Below are 18,586 nucleotides of genomic sequence, written 5' to 3'. Positions count from 1 at the left end.
TGTATATATATATATAATAAAAAAGACAATTACATTTAAGTTATAATATAATGCATTAATAAAAATATTGAAAAATATACTAGTGGTCAAATGTTGGAACAAATAATAAGAACCATTAATAATAATAATAATAATAATAATAATATGCACCAGATCAGCATATTAGAATGATTTCTGAAAATAAAATAAATATCAAATAAATGCAGGCTTGGTAAACATAAGAGACTTCTTTCAAAAACATAAAAAAATCTCAATTATTCCAAACTTTCGACCAATCGTGTTTAACCATTTGAAGTTAGCTTTACATTTCAATAAGTATGTGACTTTTAAAAAAGATCTGATGTAATGATAAAAACAATTTGTTTACATCCTGTGGTTTTTAAGGTGTTTAATGGCGGTTTAGTCAAATGGCGCCTGTAGTAGATTCACAGCTCTGATCAAATCTACACACCATCTGACACAAGAGCACTATCACAGTCATCTGTAATTGATATTGTTACTTCTGTAAAAGTCTGTCAATCTAATCTCAATATCATCTTGCTCTGTGGTGTTGTATATGTGCCATCAGCCATGAAAGATGAAAGTGAATGACATACATACCTTCAGTCAGACTGACAGAAACAACAAGCACCAGCACAGCCACTCTCATCCTCATCGCTTCTAGTGTTCGGAAAGTTCCTCACTCATAAGACATGACCAATACACGAGTGGTTCAAGACGACCGTTGTAGCCAGAGTTCACAATACAGTCTGAAGTCATCTAGACTACAGAGAGCTGAAGGAGTTTAGTCTGTACGTACTAGCCCTGTGTGTTTCTGGGGCAGAATGAGGTACTAACTACTGCAACACCACAAACCACAACACGAGCACAGCAGGGGAAGCTCTTCTCACTTCATGAGAAAAAACATGTTCGCTTACCTGCTATACCCCTAAATAAACCTGACTGTATGAGCCTATTGAAATCGCTTTCCAACAAAATCATCTTTAACCTGACGTGGACTGCTTTTAGTAAAGTAATCAGGATTTGACCCCAGAATCTGACTCCATTAGTACATCCTCTTTTTGTTTCTTAGTGTCTCCCTCTTCCTAAACGCACAACCCCTTCAAAACAAATTTAAATACTTATAAATACTTTACACTTGACTCAAAAAAAAAAAACAATGGCAATTTTATTTTATTTTGTTTTGTTTTGTTTGTTGTGTGCCTGTTCTCTAAAATCTCAGCCAGGGTTAATTATAGTAAACTAAACCTGAAACTAAAATGAAAACCATTAGAAAAAAATAAAATAAAAATCATTACTTCAAATAAAATAAAATATATTTTAAAGGGGTCATATGATGCGATTTCAAGTTTTCCTTTCTCTTTGGAGTGTTACAAGCTGTTCGTGAATAGATAAGATCCCTGAAGTTGCAAAAATAATGTGTTTTTTGAACATTAAAGCATGTCAACATATTCTGTTACACCAAATACACAAAATAATGATCTTTAAAAAAGCATCATATGACCCCTTTAACAAAATCACACAGACACACATTTTTTTTCAGCTATAGTTTCCAAAGCAACATTTCTCATTTTAATTTAGTTTAACTAAAATAACAAGAACTAAAAACGTGTATTTTACCATGTTGGTTTTCAGTCGACTATGCAGGTTTCTGTCAAATGATCAGGGCAATTTGGTTTCACTTCTAATTGGTGTGTTTGTGGGAGAGGTGAAAAGGAAGGCACTTTTTGCAGCATCGAGCAATGTAGCCAATCACAGAAATATAGATTTCTTGAATGCAATGGCCAATCAGTGGTGTTTCAGTTAGACAGAAATCACTCACCACTGAAAGTGCCGGAGTGTTCGTTCAGTTCAGTTCTACACGCTCATGAATCATTTCATAACAAACAAAGTGCAGATGCGATGTAAAGTTGAGCAATGTAACCAATCACAGACATATCTGTTGATTTCTTGAACGCAATGGCCAATCAGAAACATTTTGTCAGAATTCACTCACCGCTGAAAGCGCCGCAGTTTTTAAGTGCAGTTTGGCAAGCCCGTGAATCATCTTATGACTAAGTGCAGACGCGATGTAAATAAGAGATTCGTTGTGCAGTTTAGAGAACTTCATTGATTATATTATATTATAAATTTTGTGCATTTCAGGTGATAAACGTCGCCCATGCCTGTAACTAGTTCTGTTGCCTGTAATGTGTTTCTTTGTTATTATTACATAATTTAACAATATTTGAAGGCTACATGCTAATGTTTTAATGTATGATTTACTTGCAATTATTAATATTATTAACAATTAACTAATTCTATTTAATTAATATTTTTATTTTCAAATAGCCTAGTTAAAAGTATTAAAATAAAGTATTTACAATCATGGTACCGAAATTGGTACAGAGAACTGTGAAATTTTACTGGTATTTATACCTGAAACATTGATTCGTTTGATTGATACCTTGACTACTGAAACGTTGGTACTGTGTACACACTATTAGCAGGTAAACTAGTCATCCATGAACAGAATTTCATGCCATGTCTTTTAGGTCATGCTTTATGTAAAGTAATCCATGCTTATGACTTTGAAATAGACAGAAATTATTTTTCTTATTTAGTCATAAAGCTACTCTTATTTGTTCTGTTTTTTGTGACGTTTTGGACCAGCTATGTCGTTATTTTAATATCGTAATAGTCTTTTATCCAGCTGGTCTATTATTGTAGTATCAAATGAACTCAGCTCTTAACAGGAATAGGTTTCTCAGTGAGCTCCTTCCTGTCTAAGTGGGTGGTTGTTGGCCAAAATCGGCTGCAAAAGTGGACCAGACTTTATACTGCAGTCAGAGGTCTGGCCATGTGAGACTTGTGTTTGGAAAAATTGTTTTGGTTTCATTAGTGGCACAGAAATGTGCATATTGCACTGAAAATATTTAATAAGTGCACAGTATGTTGCTTTGGATAAAAAAAAAAGTGAACACAAATTAAAAATATGATTTATTTGGGTATTATAGACTTCCTTTGCAGAGTCTAGTTCTGTTCAATTTAACCGCACTTTGTGGCTACCCCTACAGTGATATTAACTGCTTCTTGAAGTTATTAACTGTGAAGCTAAGCAGTGAGTGTTCATCTGAGAGGAGAGCTTTCCAACTTCACTTAAGTTTCTTCAGATCTTATGCAAAATTAGAATGAAAGTAGATCACAAAAAAATTTGCTTTTATGTCTTGTTTATGATGACTGCACCTTTGTAAAAAAAAAAATAAAAAAAAAAGGTCAGTGTAAAGGTTTTCTGGAAATTATGACATTCATTTCCTCTGACGTTGACTCTTTTTCAAATGTCAAAATATAAATACAAAAAAAAATTATATATGAATGTAATTCACTTGTAAAATGTTCCTATGTTTAAAAAAAAATATTTACAATATGTTCCTGGCTACTACAGAAACTAAGGTTCCCATGCATGCACTGCTATCAGTTTTGTTCTTATTCCGACTGAGAGAAAATTAATTAAAGTAATTCAATGGATTCCAATTCAAATTTAGGGTAATTAAATTCCCAGTCATTACATATTACATTTTTTATATATTTTACATTTTCATTCATTTGTTTCATGCTTTGATTACAGTGTTTATGGCAGAAAATAACTTTAGTCGTAAGTGATTTCACATTAAAATTCTAAATGCAGCAATTATTCTTAAATCTTGGAAACGTTAAACACATGCGTCACAAAATTCTGTTATATGTTTTTTAAACTAAAACAAAATCTGAATTACCTTCCTGTTTATGCACATATAAAGAACATTGCTGAAAAAGCTTAACTTGAATAAACAACTCTGGATTTATTTGATTTAAAATAATAAGATGAATAAGATGTTGATATATCATATTCATAATTTTAGGAAAAATAAGATGCATCTGATTTTCAGCCAAAGTCGAATTTTGTCGCCATCTCGTGGTCAGAATTTGTATTGACAATACCTACCTCAGTAACCCCACAAAAAAAAAAAATAATAATAATAATAATGATTAGATAGATAGATAGATAGATAGATAGATAGATAGATAGATAGATAGATAGATAGATAGATGATAGACCTGCTGAATCTAATAGGTTAACCAGCTTACTTCACAAGCTAAAAATAAAAACACAACCAATATGTATTTTGATCGACATTTCGTATTTGTGCTGAGAGCCCAAAACTTTCTCATTTCAGCACAAGATTCGTCAAAATTCTATTATTATTAAAATCATGTTTATGAAGGCATAAAAATGCATAGGCATGCATAAAAATCTGCGGTCATGCTGCAGTTAATCAGATCCTACTGTTGCTGTATTGCACCACCAATATATTTTATTTTTAATCCAAAAAAAAAAAAAAACTTCTGTTTATCACCGATTTATAATCAGCAAAAAAGAGAGTGAGAGGAGAAGGTAGGTCCTCATCACCATGGTAACTGAGAGACCTCAGCTCTCTCTTATTTTGCAGTGTTCAAGTCCTCAACACAAAGAGAAAGAGAGCAGAAAGGAAAGCCCCAAAATGTTTACCATAATTCATGTTGATGGAAATATCAAAGCCAGGTGTATATTATTCAGTCAGAACATTCTGAAAACTCTTACTTCTATTACATATTTGTCAGATTATTTCAACTACATACCCTTTTAAGTGTTGAGTGAGTTCATTGCATTGATGTAAGCATTTGTAATCAGGAATTAATACTTCTACCTCTGGTATGTGCAAAATGCACGTCTGCATGCCTGCTTTTGCAGCCAGGAAATGCAATCAGCTGATTGGTCTAAGGCTGCCTTGACCATGAAAACTGTAGGCTAATCATTAATAACATGCCAAGGCACTGAGATAAAATGTCGCATAGATATTGAAATGACAGGCCCCAGCAGTGTAGGGACAGTTTCCAAATGGATTCTTTTGAGGGTTTCTGGTGCTGTTTGTTTTTCCACCTGTGACCAAATGGCAGAGTTGATGCACATTGTTGAAGTACATTATGGCAAGCCAATTTAACATTTATTTCCTAAATGAACTAGAATCTATTGCTATGTTACTAGTCCCTATAAATTGAATTACTCATGAATCAAACTGTCAGGATCCCGGGGTAAGTCTTGGCCCTGTCCCAAATGGCACACTTCACGAGTTTGTTGCGTTCAAGTGCTTTGTTGTCGGAAAGAACAGAAATTGGCGTGGATGGCCCATTTAAGAATTTATTTTTGCCTGCTTCTTAGAAAAATTATGTTAAAGCCAAAAGGTATAAGATATTTAGTCAATATCTAACAGGTTTTGAATAAAATGTAGCATCCCATTCATTGGTAAACATTCACACCTAGATATTCAGCTGGAAGACGATTCCTACATTTCGGTCAAATGAATGCTATTTTCACCGTGTTCAATTACATACAATATGCATTAAATGGTTATTTATATACGTAAATATACATGACTGTAATGGCAAGAGAAAACAATGTAGATGTTGTGGGAAAAACAAATACAATTTTACAGTACTACATCTATGTTTCACTCCTCATGTTTATGGCCCGCCCAACTCAGAAACTCATGCTGAGTTGGCACCATGTCGTGATTACCATAATTCTGAGATGACAACACGTGACATTCTACACGGAGCTGATTTATGTGTTTCTATGGCAACACTATCAACGCCAAAGCCTTCACATGCTCCAGAACTTGTAATTACAACTTGTGAGCTCTGAATGTTCTGAAAGCTACGACCTGGACCATGTAACAGCTGTACCACCTGACCATCACCAGGTTCATTTAGGCGCTACATAGGCACTACATCCAACAGATGAGCTACTGTAGCTCAAATTGCTCAAGCAGTTAATGCTGGTTCTGATGGAAAGGTGTTAGAATACACAGTGCATCGCAGTTTGTTGCGTATGGGGCTGCATAGCTGCAGACCAGTCAGTGTGCCCATGCTGACCCCTGTCCACTGCCGAAAGCGCCAACAATGGGCACGTGAGCATCAGAACTGGACCATGGAGCAATGGAAGAAGGTGGCCTGGTCTGATGAATCACATTTTTTTTACATCATGTGGATGGCCAGGTGCGTGTGCATCGCTTACCTGGGAAACACATGGCACCGGGATGCACTATGGGAAGTAGGTAAGCCGGCGGAGGCAGTGTGATGCTTTGGGCAATGTTCTGCTGGGAAACCTTGGGTCCTGCCATCCATGTGGATGTTACTTTGACACGTACCACCTACCTAAGCATTGTTGCAGACCATGTACATCCTTTCATGGAAACGGTATTCCCTGGTGATTGTGGTCTCTTTCAGTAGGATAATGCGCCCTGCCACAAACAAAAAATGGTTCAGGAATGGTTTGAGGAGAACAACATCGAGTTTGAGGTGTTGACTCGGCCTCCAAATTCCCCAGATCTCAATCCAATCGAGCACCTGTGGGTTGTGCTGAACAAACAAGTCCGAACCATGGAGGCCAAACCTCGCAACTTACAGGACTTAAAGGATCTGTTGCTAACATCTTGGTGACAGATACCACAGTACACCTTCAGGGGTCTAGTAGAGTATACTTGCCTCGATGGGTCAGGGCTGTTTTTGCAGCAAAAGGAGGACCAACACAATATTAGGAAGGTGGTCATAATGTTATGTCTGATCGGTGTAAACTCCTCTTGTGTTCCATCTTGTTGCTAAATCATTTTGAGCACTCTTCATTCAACATCCTTTTGTGGTATTTCTTTTGTTCTTTTTTGGTTTGTTTAATTTTGTTGGACTTGCTTTGTGTTGGTTGCGCTCTTTTGCTTTCTTCTGTGATTTGTGCACAGACCAGTATCTATCACCAGTCATTATGTTATTTCAAGTTTGATGGTTGACTCATCAGTGGCACTCGTTACTCAGGGATTGCTTAATGGAGAGTTGTTGTCATCTCATCAATAAACCATGGAATCCTGTGGATTCCATGGTTTATCATCACTGGAAATCTTGGTCTTTTCCGTGTCCATTCCATCACTGTTTGATGTAGATGTTTTATACCAGCTCCTTAAAAAACATTTATTTTGATTATTTCATTGACTTTAATAAATGTTTGGAATGTGACTGTTCAGCTGCGTTTGGGTCTTTCATTTTCTTCAGCTCATGACACTAACTGTATCTTCAAATCCAACTATAGTAACAATTCATTAGGTACAAGTATTTATTCATTAGTTACTTGTAGTATCTATCACTAGTCCAGGGGTAGCTAACGTCAGTCCTGGAGAGCCACAGTTCTGCAGAGTTCCGCTCCAACCCTAATCAAACACACCTGAACAAGCTAACAAGGTCTATGCGTTAGAAAGTTACAGGCAGGTGAGTTTTTATCAAGGTTAGAGCAAAACTCTGCAGGACAGTGGCTCTCCAGGACTTACGTTGGCCACCCCTGAACTAGTCAGATAGTAACAGTTTTAATTTAATTCCTTTAATCTAACTATAAAGTTAGCTTTCTGACCAGTCATTACATGAGACCTGAATAGACAGTAGTAAAACTGGAATAAATCAGCACAAATTTGACAAGTTGGAAGTCGATACATGAGATTTGCAAATAATTTGAAGCTATTGTAGTTTTGTGTATTTTTGCGACTTTGGAGCCCCCCTACAGCAGATTCGTTGCCAATGCAATCCGCCCTTTTCAAGTTCGCACTGAGATATATTAAAAGCAACACCATGTAACTTTTGCTCACGATTCCCCCATGTGGCTGATAAGCGTAATTTTCTGTTACCAGTGTCGTAAATACTGTCGCTGTATAAGCTTGCCCGTGGGCAGTGCAATACACATGAATTTGTTGACTAAGCTGACAGAACCGGCGAATGGAGAAACCTCGTTTGGAAACCATGTCCACTGACCAGGTAAAGTAGCCCGTGTTACACTATGTTCTACAATTACATTACATATTTTTAGTTATTGTTACTCCAAAGTATGTTTGCCTAGTTTTTTTGCTCGCATAGTTCGTATGTAGCATTGTTTGCAAAGGGTGTAATTTGTATAATAGAATAAAATGTTGTCCGCATAATCATGTAGCCATAAGTTTATAAGGTCAATCACTCTCTCTCTTTTTTTTCTTCGCTTCCTCCGACAAATCCCTTTTTGGTTTCTTTGCTGGCTCTGCCATGGCGTTGGTTTTGAGACTTGCATGAGATAATTTCACCTTATAGTTAGCTGTTAGCTAACTCCACCAAGGCTACGAGTAAAATATATGACGTATGCCGTAAAGCAAGTCGCACTCTTCCGCTGGCATTGGATGGGCGGGGCTGTGTGTACCGACCCGAACATGAAACTTACAGAGTGTGGTTCTAGCGGCTAGGAGGCTGCTCAGGTAGCAGCGGCAGTAGAATTAGTCCGGTTAAGAGGTGTTCTACCACTGAAATAATTTTATAGACAGTTATTTTAAGGTAAAAAAAACTACATAGTGTTGCTTTAAAGTTAAACTGATATTTTTAAGGTTAAAAAACATATGCAGCTGCTTTAATTGCACAAATTAGCAATGTATTTCCAATAATAATGGAACAGTGACTAGTATAGCTTATAGGAATAAGACTTATTGAAAATATATTTAATAATAAATACAAAACAACAGTAGAATAAGTATAGTAGAATAATAAAAAAAAAAGTTTTAATGAATAAATGTTAAAACGGCTTGCCACACAAACAGCTCATTGGTCAAAAGCTGCTCCTTGTGCCATTAAAATTGTAATTACATGCTAGTTATCAATGTAAAATGTCTCATAAATATTGAAATGACAGTTTCCAGTGGTCTCTCGGGTTGGGGGGGTGTTTGTTTTTTCCACCTGTGTGTTGAAGCACCTCCTCTGAGCAATCACATGGGAGATGTGACCGCACCATCAATCTCAATCAGCTCTCACTCGCTCTACCTACCGGAGACACTTTCGCTTAGAAACATGTCATCACTTTAACTAAAAGTGTTCCTTTAGAATTTGTCTATTTTAAGCAAGTGTCTGCACCAGCACAGCACAACACCTCACGCTGTCGTCCTCTGAGCAATCACATGGGAGATGTGACCGCACCATCAATCTCAATCAGCTCTCACTCGCTCTACCTACCGGAGTCACTTTCGCTTAGAAACATGTCATCACTTTAACTAAAAGTGTTCCTTTAGAATTTGTTTATTTTAAGGAAGTGTCTGCACCAGCACAGCACAACACCTCACGCTGTCGTTTGGCAGATGTTAAACGACGATGTGTAAGGTTAAACAGTGGGCACTTTGTGTTGTCTCGCGTGAGATCTGAAACAAGCTGGTTATTTTCACCTGATCGCGCTTCACTGGCTTCTTAGAGATGAAGAGGAGAGACAAGCTGAAAATCCCCTCCCTCACTTTGGAGTAAGCTAAATATTTTTTTCATTATTCAAATGTTGGTGATGAATGATTTACTCGCGACGGGGGAAACCCCCCGGAACTGGTGAGTGAGTGTGTGAGAGACGAACCGACAGCGGCGAAATTGTACAAAACAATCCCTTCGTTTTCTGATTTCTCTTCCTTTCCCGTGTGTTTTAGGGTTGGTATTGGTGTAAACTAAAGCGCTAAGAATAAGTAGCGAAGTGTCGGTATACGGGACACACAAACACACACGTTAAGCGATAAATGTGTAACAAGAAAGGTTAAAATACTTAATTATGGAGTAAATTTATCATTTTGTGACGCGAAACAAGCTTTCCATTTGTTTCATGCGCATTACCCAACCATACAGTTAGGTTATTAAACCTTAAAACCTAAATGAATGTCATTTGGTTAAATGTCATGTATGAGTAACAGCCTGTGTTTATTAGACACTTCATGACTTCTTCTGTTTCGGCTTTATGTTTGTACACTGTAGAAAATGATGGAAATTTTAATGCTAAAAGAATGCTAGAGTAAAACTGTTAACTGTATCTTTACAAAATAAATATTATTTAAGAGCATTTTACATGTAATTTTACGGCACAAATTGCTGTAAAAAATGTTTTTGACAAAAAGTATGAATTACCTTATATATTATATTTAACTAAATACACATACTTTTACAGTAAAATATTGTTAAAATAAATTAAGTAAAAAATGTAAGTCGCCTGGTAATTTATGGTGGAAAAACAGTAAAAATTATTTTTCTTACACATTTCTTATTTTGTTGCCTTTTATGTTGTTTAGTTAAAGTATTAGTTCACATCCAGAATAACAATTTCCTGATAATTTACTCACCCCCATGTCATCCAAGATGTTTATGTATTTCTCTCTTCAGTCGCAAAGAAATTAAGGTTTTTGAGGAAAACATTTTAGGATTTTTCTCCATATAATGGACTTCAATGGGGACCAACGGGCTGAAGGTCCAAATTTCAGTTTCAGTGCAACTTCAAAGGGCTCTACATGATACCAGCCGAGGAATAAGGGTCTTATCTAGCGAAAAGATCGTCATTTTCTTAAAAAAAAAATTAAAATGTATTTACTTTTTAACCACAAATGCTCATCTTGCACTAGCTCGACTTCACGCATTACAAAATCACGTTGGAAAGGTCACGCGTGACGCAGGTGGAAGCACCGACCCAGTGTTTACAAAGCGAACGTGCAAAGAAAGTCAAACGCCCTTTACAAATAAAAGGTAAAACAGCGATGTCAGACGATTTTGAAGTTGGAGGAGAAAATGAGATGGAGTTTTTCACCATACCCTACCTTTCTGAACCAGAGTACACAGATGAAGAGCTAACCGCGTGTGACCTTTCCAACATGATTACATAATGCGGGGTGAATTTGCGGTTGTGCATTTGTGGTTAAAAAGTATATCAATTTAAAAAAAATGTTTTTAGAAAATGGCCGATGGTTTGGCTCAGGGGTGCCCAAACTCGGTCCTGGAGGGCCGGTGTCCTGCAGAGTTTAGCTCCAACCCCAGTTAGACACACCTGAACCAGCTAATCAAGCTCTTACTAGGCATTTTAGAAACTTCCCAGTAGGTGTGTTAAGGCTAGTTGGAGCTAAACTCTGCAGGACACCGGCCCTCCAGGACCGAGTTTGGGCACCTCTTGTTTGGCTAGATAAGACCCTTATTCCCTTTGAAGCTGCACTGAAACTGCAGTTTGCACCTTCAGACCGTTGGTTCCCATTGAAGTCCATTATATGGAGAAAAGTCCATATCCATGTTTTCCTCGAAAACCTTAATTTCTTTGCGACTGAAGAAATAAAGACATGAACATTTCGGATGACATAGGGGGGAGTAAATTATCAGGAGATTTTTATTCTGGAAGTGAACTAATCCTTTAATGTTTATTGTATTATTTTAGTTTCATGTGTGTTACCCTAACAGTGTTTGTGTACTTTTGGCGGTTAATGAATAGGTCCACTTGTCGTTATCGTATTTTTATTGTAAATTTTTCAAAAACAATAGTTTTACAGTAAATTTAACAGGACTATACATTGTTTGCCATTCCTTATTAGTCAGAATTGTCTTCACTACAGTCTCTTACTGCGAAATGTCCTTTTATTGGAATAATGGCACATCACGTTGCGTCACATTACAGTTGAATACTTACAGATCTGCTTTCTATTGAGTGAGCTCTCTAATCACACTTTCAGGATCCTACTATGAGTCGAGCTTTTACGTGAGAACACGAGTCTGAGTGTTCTGACACTCTCCTTATCGCATCCGTATCGCTTTCGCAATGTTTTCCTGCTTTTCTGACACTTGCTTTCTGCCTGCCTTCAACATGATCACTGCAGCTTTCCAACCCTGTCCTCCCACTCTGAACTTGGAGTGAATATAGCCGACCCCACAGCCCACTACATTTTCAATCCCAGTGTGTAGGAGCCCATATCCGGAGCCTTCCTTCAGCAAAAGCACCTCCGAATTTGATTGTGGATCACCGCTGATTTACAGGGATTTTCAGATTTGGGTTCCAAAAGCACTGCATTGTATCAATAAGAAGATACAAAGCGCTTTATCAAAAACTGCATATTCTAAATGCACAGAGAATGGCATAACATCAGATTGTTGAGCGCAGGGGGGTAGTATTCACGGTTGGGTCGTCTCCAGTTTTCTCTCTTCACCATGACAACATCTTCACACTTCTAGAGCGCTTGTTGCTATCGGTTGCAGTGAGAATATACAAACTGCCAGACAGTGGCAGCCCTATTTGTACAGTCATGCATGTTTAATGTTCCGGTTAGCTTTTAGGGCACAAAAATACACATTTGTTACGCAAACCAAAGTTCATCGAAGTTCGACTCATGCACTTCAGGGGATAATTTAGTACAAAGTGTAGAACGGTCCGTACTAAAACAGCACATTACCCTCGTCAAGGTCACAATAATCAATACCTGTCTAAACTGGCTTCCAATAACAACATGCCTCGTGTCTATTTTGATTTGCTCCATTAATTCTGCTTTCAGTTTGACGTGTAAATACCTGTCGGGTTAGCCTGAATATGTTTTAGGCTGCTCGGCTGATGACAAAATTGAATAGCATGAAGGAACATGAGAAATAGTGCTTCCTGCAGTTAATGGCCTTATCTTGATACCACTAATGCATTTTGTGGAACTGAAAGTTATGGTGGCGGTAAACGGTAAATGACTTTGAAGGTCACACATTAAAGTAATTTAGTGAACTTTTATACTGGAAAACACCTGCTTCCTGCAGGGCCAGATTGAAAGGTGTTGATGAGAATGGTGGAAATTTGAGATTATATGGTTTTATGTAGATAGAACCCTTCTAATAATCCAGTGCATATGCTGTTAGATCTCTGATTGTATGAATCATGTTGCACACATTGGCTGGTTATCATACATGATGCATTCCATCTCATCTCCTGTGGCATTTTCCATCAGGTGGAAATTATGTCATTTAAAGATGCTGTATGTGATTTTAGCCATCTTGCTAACCTTCGTCAGACTAAAATAGACTGTCTCCACCTATTCATCCACACGCCTTGGGAGTCCAAGGTTGCTGATTGGCTAAAAAAGTGCAGGCCATGCTTAGATTTCTTTTCTTCTTACAAAGCCTTAAAAGCCTTACAGAGTGACAGTAAGGACTTTTACACAATAAAGATATATATATATATATATATATACACGTCATAAATGCTGTTCTTTTGAACTTTTTATTCATCAAAAAAAAAAGATCACAGATTTCACATAATATTAAGCTGGATTCATTATTGATATTGATAAGAAATGTGTATTGAGCAGTAAATATTAGAATGATTTCTGAAGGATCATGTGACACTGAAGACTGGAGTGAAGATGCTGAAAATTCAGCTTTGCATCACAGGAATAAAAATTTCAAATATATTAAAATATAAAAACTGCAATAATATTTCACAACATTACTGTTTTCACTGTATTTTTATTAAAATAAATGCAGCCTTGGTGAGCATAAGAGAGTTCTTCCAAAAACATAATGCACAATGTTAAAAGAATCACTTACAGCAGCTTTAAGATGGTCTTTTCAAAGCCCCTGTTCATATCGCATTCATTCATTTGTGCATTTATGTTCTCTTTCAGTCATTTCATTGTCGTGTTGCAGCACCATGATGCCACTTAAAGGGGTCCTATTATGCTCTATTGCGTCAAAATCAAATCGATTTGAGAGCGATTTAAACCCGGATGATTGTAACCACTCTAAGTTCGTCTGCCTTGGGGAAAGCTAGCGTGTCTCCGACATTGTGATAACACTCGTTGCCTTCTCTAGTGCAGCTCGACCAGGTCTCGTTCCATTCGTAGATATTTGTGATATCACAAATCCCGGAAAATATGCGTTGTAGTCCAAACGAGTCGTTCATTGTAGTTTTTGAAAATTTATTTCTGTTAAATAAAATATCTCCTTTTGAAGGGGACTTTGAGCTTTGTAACTTTGCAGATCTTTTTTTATGCTCAAACAGCAACATTACAGACAAAAGCATAATATGACCCCTTTAATGAATCCCTAAAGCACATTGATTTGCAGTGCTGCCGAGAGCATGAAGAAACACCAAGAAAAATACAGTCCACATGCACTTAGTCAGAGCGCTAATGCATGCAAACGTGTCTTGTTTTTCAGTTTGTCACCCAGCCAGAGCCCCATCATCCTGAGTCCATGCAGTCCAGGCAGTCCCTGCAGTCCCTTACAATCCCTTCACCCCTGGAGGTAAGACAGCCGATTCGCATGCCAAAACATTACATAAACCTGCTCCGGTCCTGCAGAGAGACAGAACTGTCTTCAGTTAGTCAGCATGACAAACACATCTCATTGATTTTTTTTTTTCCTCATTTAATGTGACCTACACTCATATCTATATGTAAAGCTCATGCTATTTGATTCATATGGATAGCAAAAGCACCTGAGCACATGGGATGCCCATGACTGACTAGCTGATTTTAGTGTTGTTTATCTCCTTTTTAAAATCCCCCGCAACAAGACAGTTTATGTAATATGGGAGTTTTAATATTATAATTTGATGTAGATGTTAAATATATTCTAGTAGCCTGTGTTATATGATATATATGGAGCAAGCTTGAAGTCCATACTGCTAGATAGATTTATCTATCTATAATAATATTCATATTTTACAAATATTTTTAAATAAAGAAAATAAAATTAAAATGAAAAAGAATATTTAAAAATCAATAAAAATAAAATACATTTCTAAAAATAATTATTATATTCGATGGTCTGACTTTGACTAACTCTCACGTGAAAAAGTAATGTCACTGGGAAAAAACGCTTACTTATTACTTTGCATGTCACTTAACATGCAAAAATTAGAAATTATTTAGAAGATGCTTAATTGATATTTACATTTACATTTACGATTTGCCAATCTGGTCAATGCATCCCTGGCTCTGCTGAATTATTTTTTATCCCCGGTGGGGATAAAAACATCCCGCGAACCCGTTCTGACGTCCCGATCTGAATCAAATGATTTGCGATACACGCTTTGAAGTCCCGATCTGAATCTAATTATTTTTTTACAAAACAGTGAATCATTTTGCGACGCAATGGTTTAACTGATTCGGAGTTTCAAAAAGCGCCGTTGATACTGTAAATGTTATTTGCTCACTTTCCTATATTATTTATTCGTTGTTTGAATAAGCGTTGAAATTAAATAATTAATCGGCCTAATGTTTTTATTAAATTGTGATCACGTTAAATAGCCTACAGTTTCAGACGTATTAAAAACATTTCGTGACATGACACACATTATCTGATACTTGCCTAAAAAGAGGGGTTTATGATGTGCTTTGTTATCAGATTACAGTAACATTAGGTTACTTTAAAGCCTTGCTCTGAAAAAAAAATGTTCTAAATCATCCCCCCACGTGAAGATTTGACCTCACTGGAGAAACGATCACGTTAGGTCATACCACCTTTGAGATTCATCTGTTACATCTGATATCTTATTCTCTTAACACGCAAAAATATGTATTCAGAAGATGCAAAGTTAATATTTCTACGACAAATACCAAAGTGTTAAACACCTTAAAAATGGACATCTTTTAGTTAGACCCAGAGCGAACACTCGGCTTAGACTCCGCTCCTCCTCTTCACAGTCAAAATGGTACATCCCAAGCTTATCACCCGGCAATCAATCAACTCGAGAGAAACAACCACAACACAGCATCTTACCTATAAATATGGACTCTCTCCTGTTATCCGATGAAATTCGCTTTTTGGAAAGTAAATAGTTAACTTTGTGCCAGGTCGAGGCGATATCGGAAGATGATTTAAATAGAATGTGAACTTCTAAACTTTTACTAAGTTGCACGGCGAGTCCAGGCAAGCAGCAGCAGCGTGCCACACAAAGAGCAGAGATGAAGCGCTGCGAGCCAAACGCAGTCCCCCCTACCAGTTCATCCAGTCGAGAGGCGGACTCATGAATCGCAGAGGGGTTCGACTTCGGGTTCGGGTTCGGGTTCTGTTAATCGGTTTTGCTTGGACAGTTGGCACGCTAGTCGTCTGCGATTATGTCTGATCCGAGTTCCTGGAGCGCGTTGCCTGGCAGCAGCAAAGCTCATTTCGTTACGGGCGCGATGCTCAAGCGATCCAAAAGGTAACATGTTATATCAGAGGAGACATGCACGATCAAAACTTTCTAATGTGTCAACTTTTGACACGTGACGTGGGCATTTCTCGGTCGATTTATGTAATCACGCTGTGGGTTGTACAGTGATGCTATGGTTGTGTTTCAAAACATAGTGTGTTGTTTACCTAGACTGTATTTTGGGCGTCGTAGTCGCTTGTCTAATAAGAAGTGGCGCACTATTATAGTCCAAGGACTATGAAAACTGTTGCATGGCTTTATTTTGAGCTGTTGATGATGGCATAGAAAAATATCTGCATGCATTGATAGACATCTGTGGCTGCAGACTAGCAAGAGATGAAGGTGCAATGCATGAGGTGTTAGATGAGCAAATGACAAATCACACGCACAACTTTAGTCTCTGGGGTAATGCAAGTGACAGCTGTGTTGAAGGACACCTCTGATGGCCAGAGCCTGCAGATGTGGCAGAATTACTCATAGGAGTATACTTAAATCAAAAAGCGGCGTTATTGAAACACTATTGAGAGTGTGCTGATCATTAAATCCTTTGTCACTTTCTTTGTCAACTTTGCCGTCGACCATGAAGGCTGGGCTGGATTATGTTGAAAGGTTTTTAATAATCCCTCTCCTCTTGTTTGTGTGTTGCAGCTGTCGCAGCACTAATAGAAAGAGCCTTGGGGTTGGAACGCCGTCGCCCACCCGCCCTCTTTCGCCTCTGTCCGCCCACACAGGTAATACTCGCCGTCACATGACACCCGCTCTAGGACAGCTTACATTGAGCTGGCCTGTGACCGTTGAGAGGTTGATGTAGCTGGCGTAACATAAGCCTGTCCACTCCTTCAGCCTCATGCCTCTTACCACACTGCCTCAAGGGTTTACTTGATCGCCCCAAAAAATATGGAAATCCAGACCTGCATGTTTTTTTTTTTCTGCAGAGCACAAGGAGAAGAGTATTTTGAAGATTCTTCACACAGCTCTTTTCCATTCAGCAGCAGTTTCAGTAACCATGTCTGTCGACTACTAAAATTACAAAAAAAAAAGCACAGCTGAAGTAGATCATATGAATTTTGCGCTGTCTTTCAAAGCGTTTGATGTGGTATGATAGCTTTGTGTGAGAAAATTGATAATCTTTCCCACAGCGATTGGACTATTTGATTAGTGACACTAACTCGAGAAATAAATCCGTAACAGAATGACAAATCATGATTATTATACCGAATGATTTGTTGATGTATCATCAGAATAATGTATTAAGAAATCAGCTGTATTATTTGTTTTTGCGAATCTGCTGAATGATTCAGCTGAACCGTTTGCTCATGATTCACCTGAACCATTTGCTCACAAATTAGCGTGAGGAATTTGTTCATGAATCAGATGAATGATTCACAAATCGGACTGAATAATATATTTACATTTACAGTTACATATTTAACTTCATTTAAAGTGTCATTTTGGCGCAAATAATGACAGTTTTCAAACTGGTTTCCCTGGCACAAACAAGCACAGCCTCGTCCAAAAAACATTAATCGTTGGTGGAGCCAGTGTTGCCATGTCAGGTTGCTCAACGTTGGTTTTGATTGCACCAGTATGTTTAAACTTTCTTTTGAAAAGTCAGTCTATGAGTGGCTGACTTATAGTTATTAAACTGGGAGAAAATATTTCAAAACATTGAAAAAATTACACACGTCAGCTTTAAACTCCATAGACAGTGAATCAGACACACATTATTGTTCCGAAAGGAGATAAATGTCCTAAAGTGTGTGATTTGTGAAACATCTGAGGTCATCTAACGTCTATTAAATCCTCTAGCTTACGTAACACTGTGTGCTCTGTTGAAATTTCCTCTTGTTCTCCTTCCAGCTGCCAGCAGCCCTCTGGACAGCCCACGAAATGTGTCCACTGCTATTTGCTCTCTCAACTTCCCTTTCGCCCGCAGGTAGACAAATGCTCTTTGTCATATTTTTCCTGTTCATTAAATAGATGACAGACCAGCATTCTGAATATTTATCAGCATTTACCACGTTGTTAACTAAGTGTCAGGTTCACATTATGCACAGTTGACTCATTTATTCTTATGAATCTTTCTATATAGAGCTCACTAAGTGTGTTGCTTATAATCTCTCTCTTCATCCCTCTTTATTTCTTCTCAGCCACCTGGCTCGAGCTGACAGGTAGCCAATCTCTTTTTCACACAATGACGTGGCCGAACCTCAATCACCTTATGTATTTCTGTGGCTCTGTGTACTCTTTATAAACTTCCTGTTATTTTTATTTTTTTGCCTTGACACTTTGCATCACCATTTTTAAAAAAAGATTCACTTGGATTTTTTGCCATAAATATAGGCCTTGTAATAAATAATAAACTGTGGGCATTTTTGCCAACCTCTATATGCATATTTAACTTTCTATTTAATTGAAAGTGTATGAAGAAAGCTGTTAATTAAAGAACTCTAAAAGCGATTTTGAATTAATGGAGGTCCACATTCATATTGTAGGACGGTGATGTTGGTATGGGATTATATTGTCAGGGGAATAAATATACATGTATATGTATATGTGTATATATATATATATATATATATGTGTATA

At 37.5% G+C, this 18,586-nt stretch overlaps 2 protein-coding genes across 4 annotated transcripts in view; one reads left to right on the top strand and one right to left on the bottom strand.

Moving 5' to 3' along the window:
• Nucleotides 1–655, bottom strand: part of LOC107692236 (interleukin-12 receptor subunit beta-1-like) — an 11,539-nt gene extending 10,884 nt beyond the window's left edge. Inside the window, exon 1 of the mRNA XM_016491202.1 lies at nucleotides 601–655. Within this exon, the coding sequence (XP_016346688.1) occupies nucleotides 601–655 (55 nt within the window). The remainder of the gene's footprint in view (nucleotides 1–600) is intronic.
• An 8,368-nt stretch (nucleotides 656–9,023) lies between these two features.
• LOC107692230 (microtubule-associated serine/threonine-protein kinase 3-like) overlaps nucleotides 9,024–18,586 on the top strand; it is a 45,929-nt gene continuing 36,366 nt past the window's right edge. The window contains exons 1-5 of one of the 3 annotated variants that reach the window (XM_016491192.1): nucleotides 9,024–9,338; nucleotides 14,017–14,103; nucleotides 16,646–16,728; nucleotides 17,858–17,933; nucleotides 18,148–18,168. In XM_016491192.1, coding sequence (XP_016346678.1) covers nucleotides 9,295–9,338; nucleotides 14,017–14,103; nucleotides 16,646–16,728; nucleotides 17,858–17,933; nucleotides 18,148–18,168 — 311 coding nt within the window. In that variant the 5' untranslated portion in view covers nucleotides 9,024–9,294. Of the gene's footprint in view, nucleotides 9,339–14,016; nucleotides 14,104–15,933; nucleotides 16,007–16,645; nucleotides 16,729–17,857; nucleotides 17,934–18,147; nucleotides 18,169–18,586 lie in introns of those variants that run through there. The other 2 variants (XM_016491193.1, XM_016491194.1) reach the window with 2 other exon arrangements.

The sequence above is a fragment of the Sinocyclocheilus anshuiensis genome, unplaced genomic scaffold (assembly GCF_001515605.1).
Source record: "Sinocyclocheilus anshuiensis isolate Anshui unplaced genomic scaffold, SAMN03320099.WGS_v1.1 scaffold827, whole genome shotgun sequence".
In the NCBI taxonomy this organism is placed as follows: Eukaryota; Metazoa; Chordata; class Actinopteri; order Cypriniformes; family Cyprinidae; genus Sinocyclocheilus; species Sinocyclocheilus anshuiensis.
Note: the sequence above shows the minus strand (reverse complement) of the source record. Positions and strands in the feature narration are given on the sequence as shown.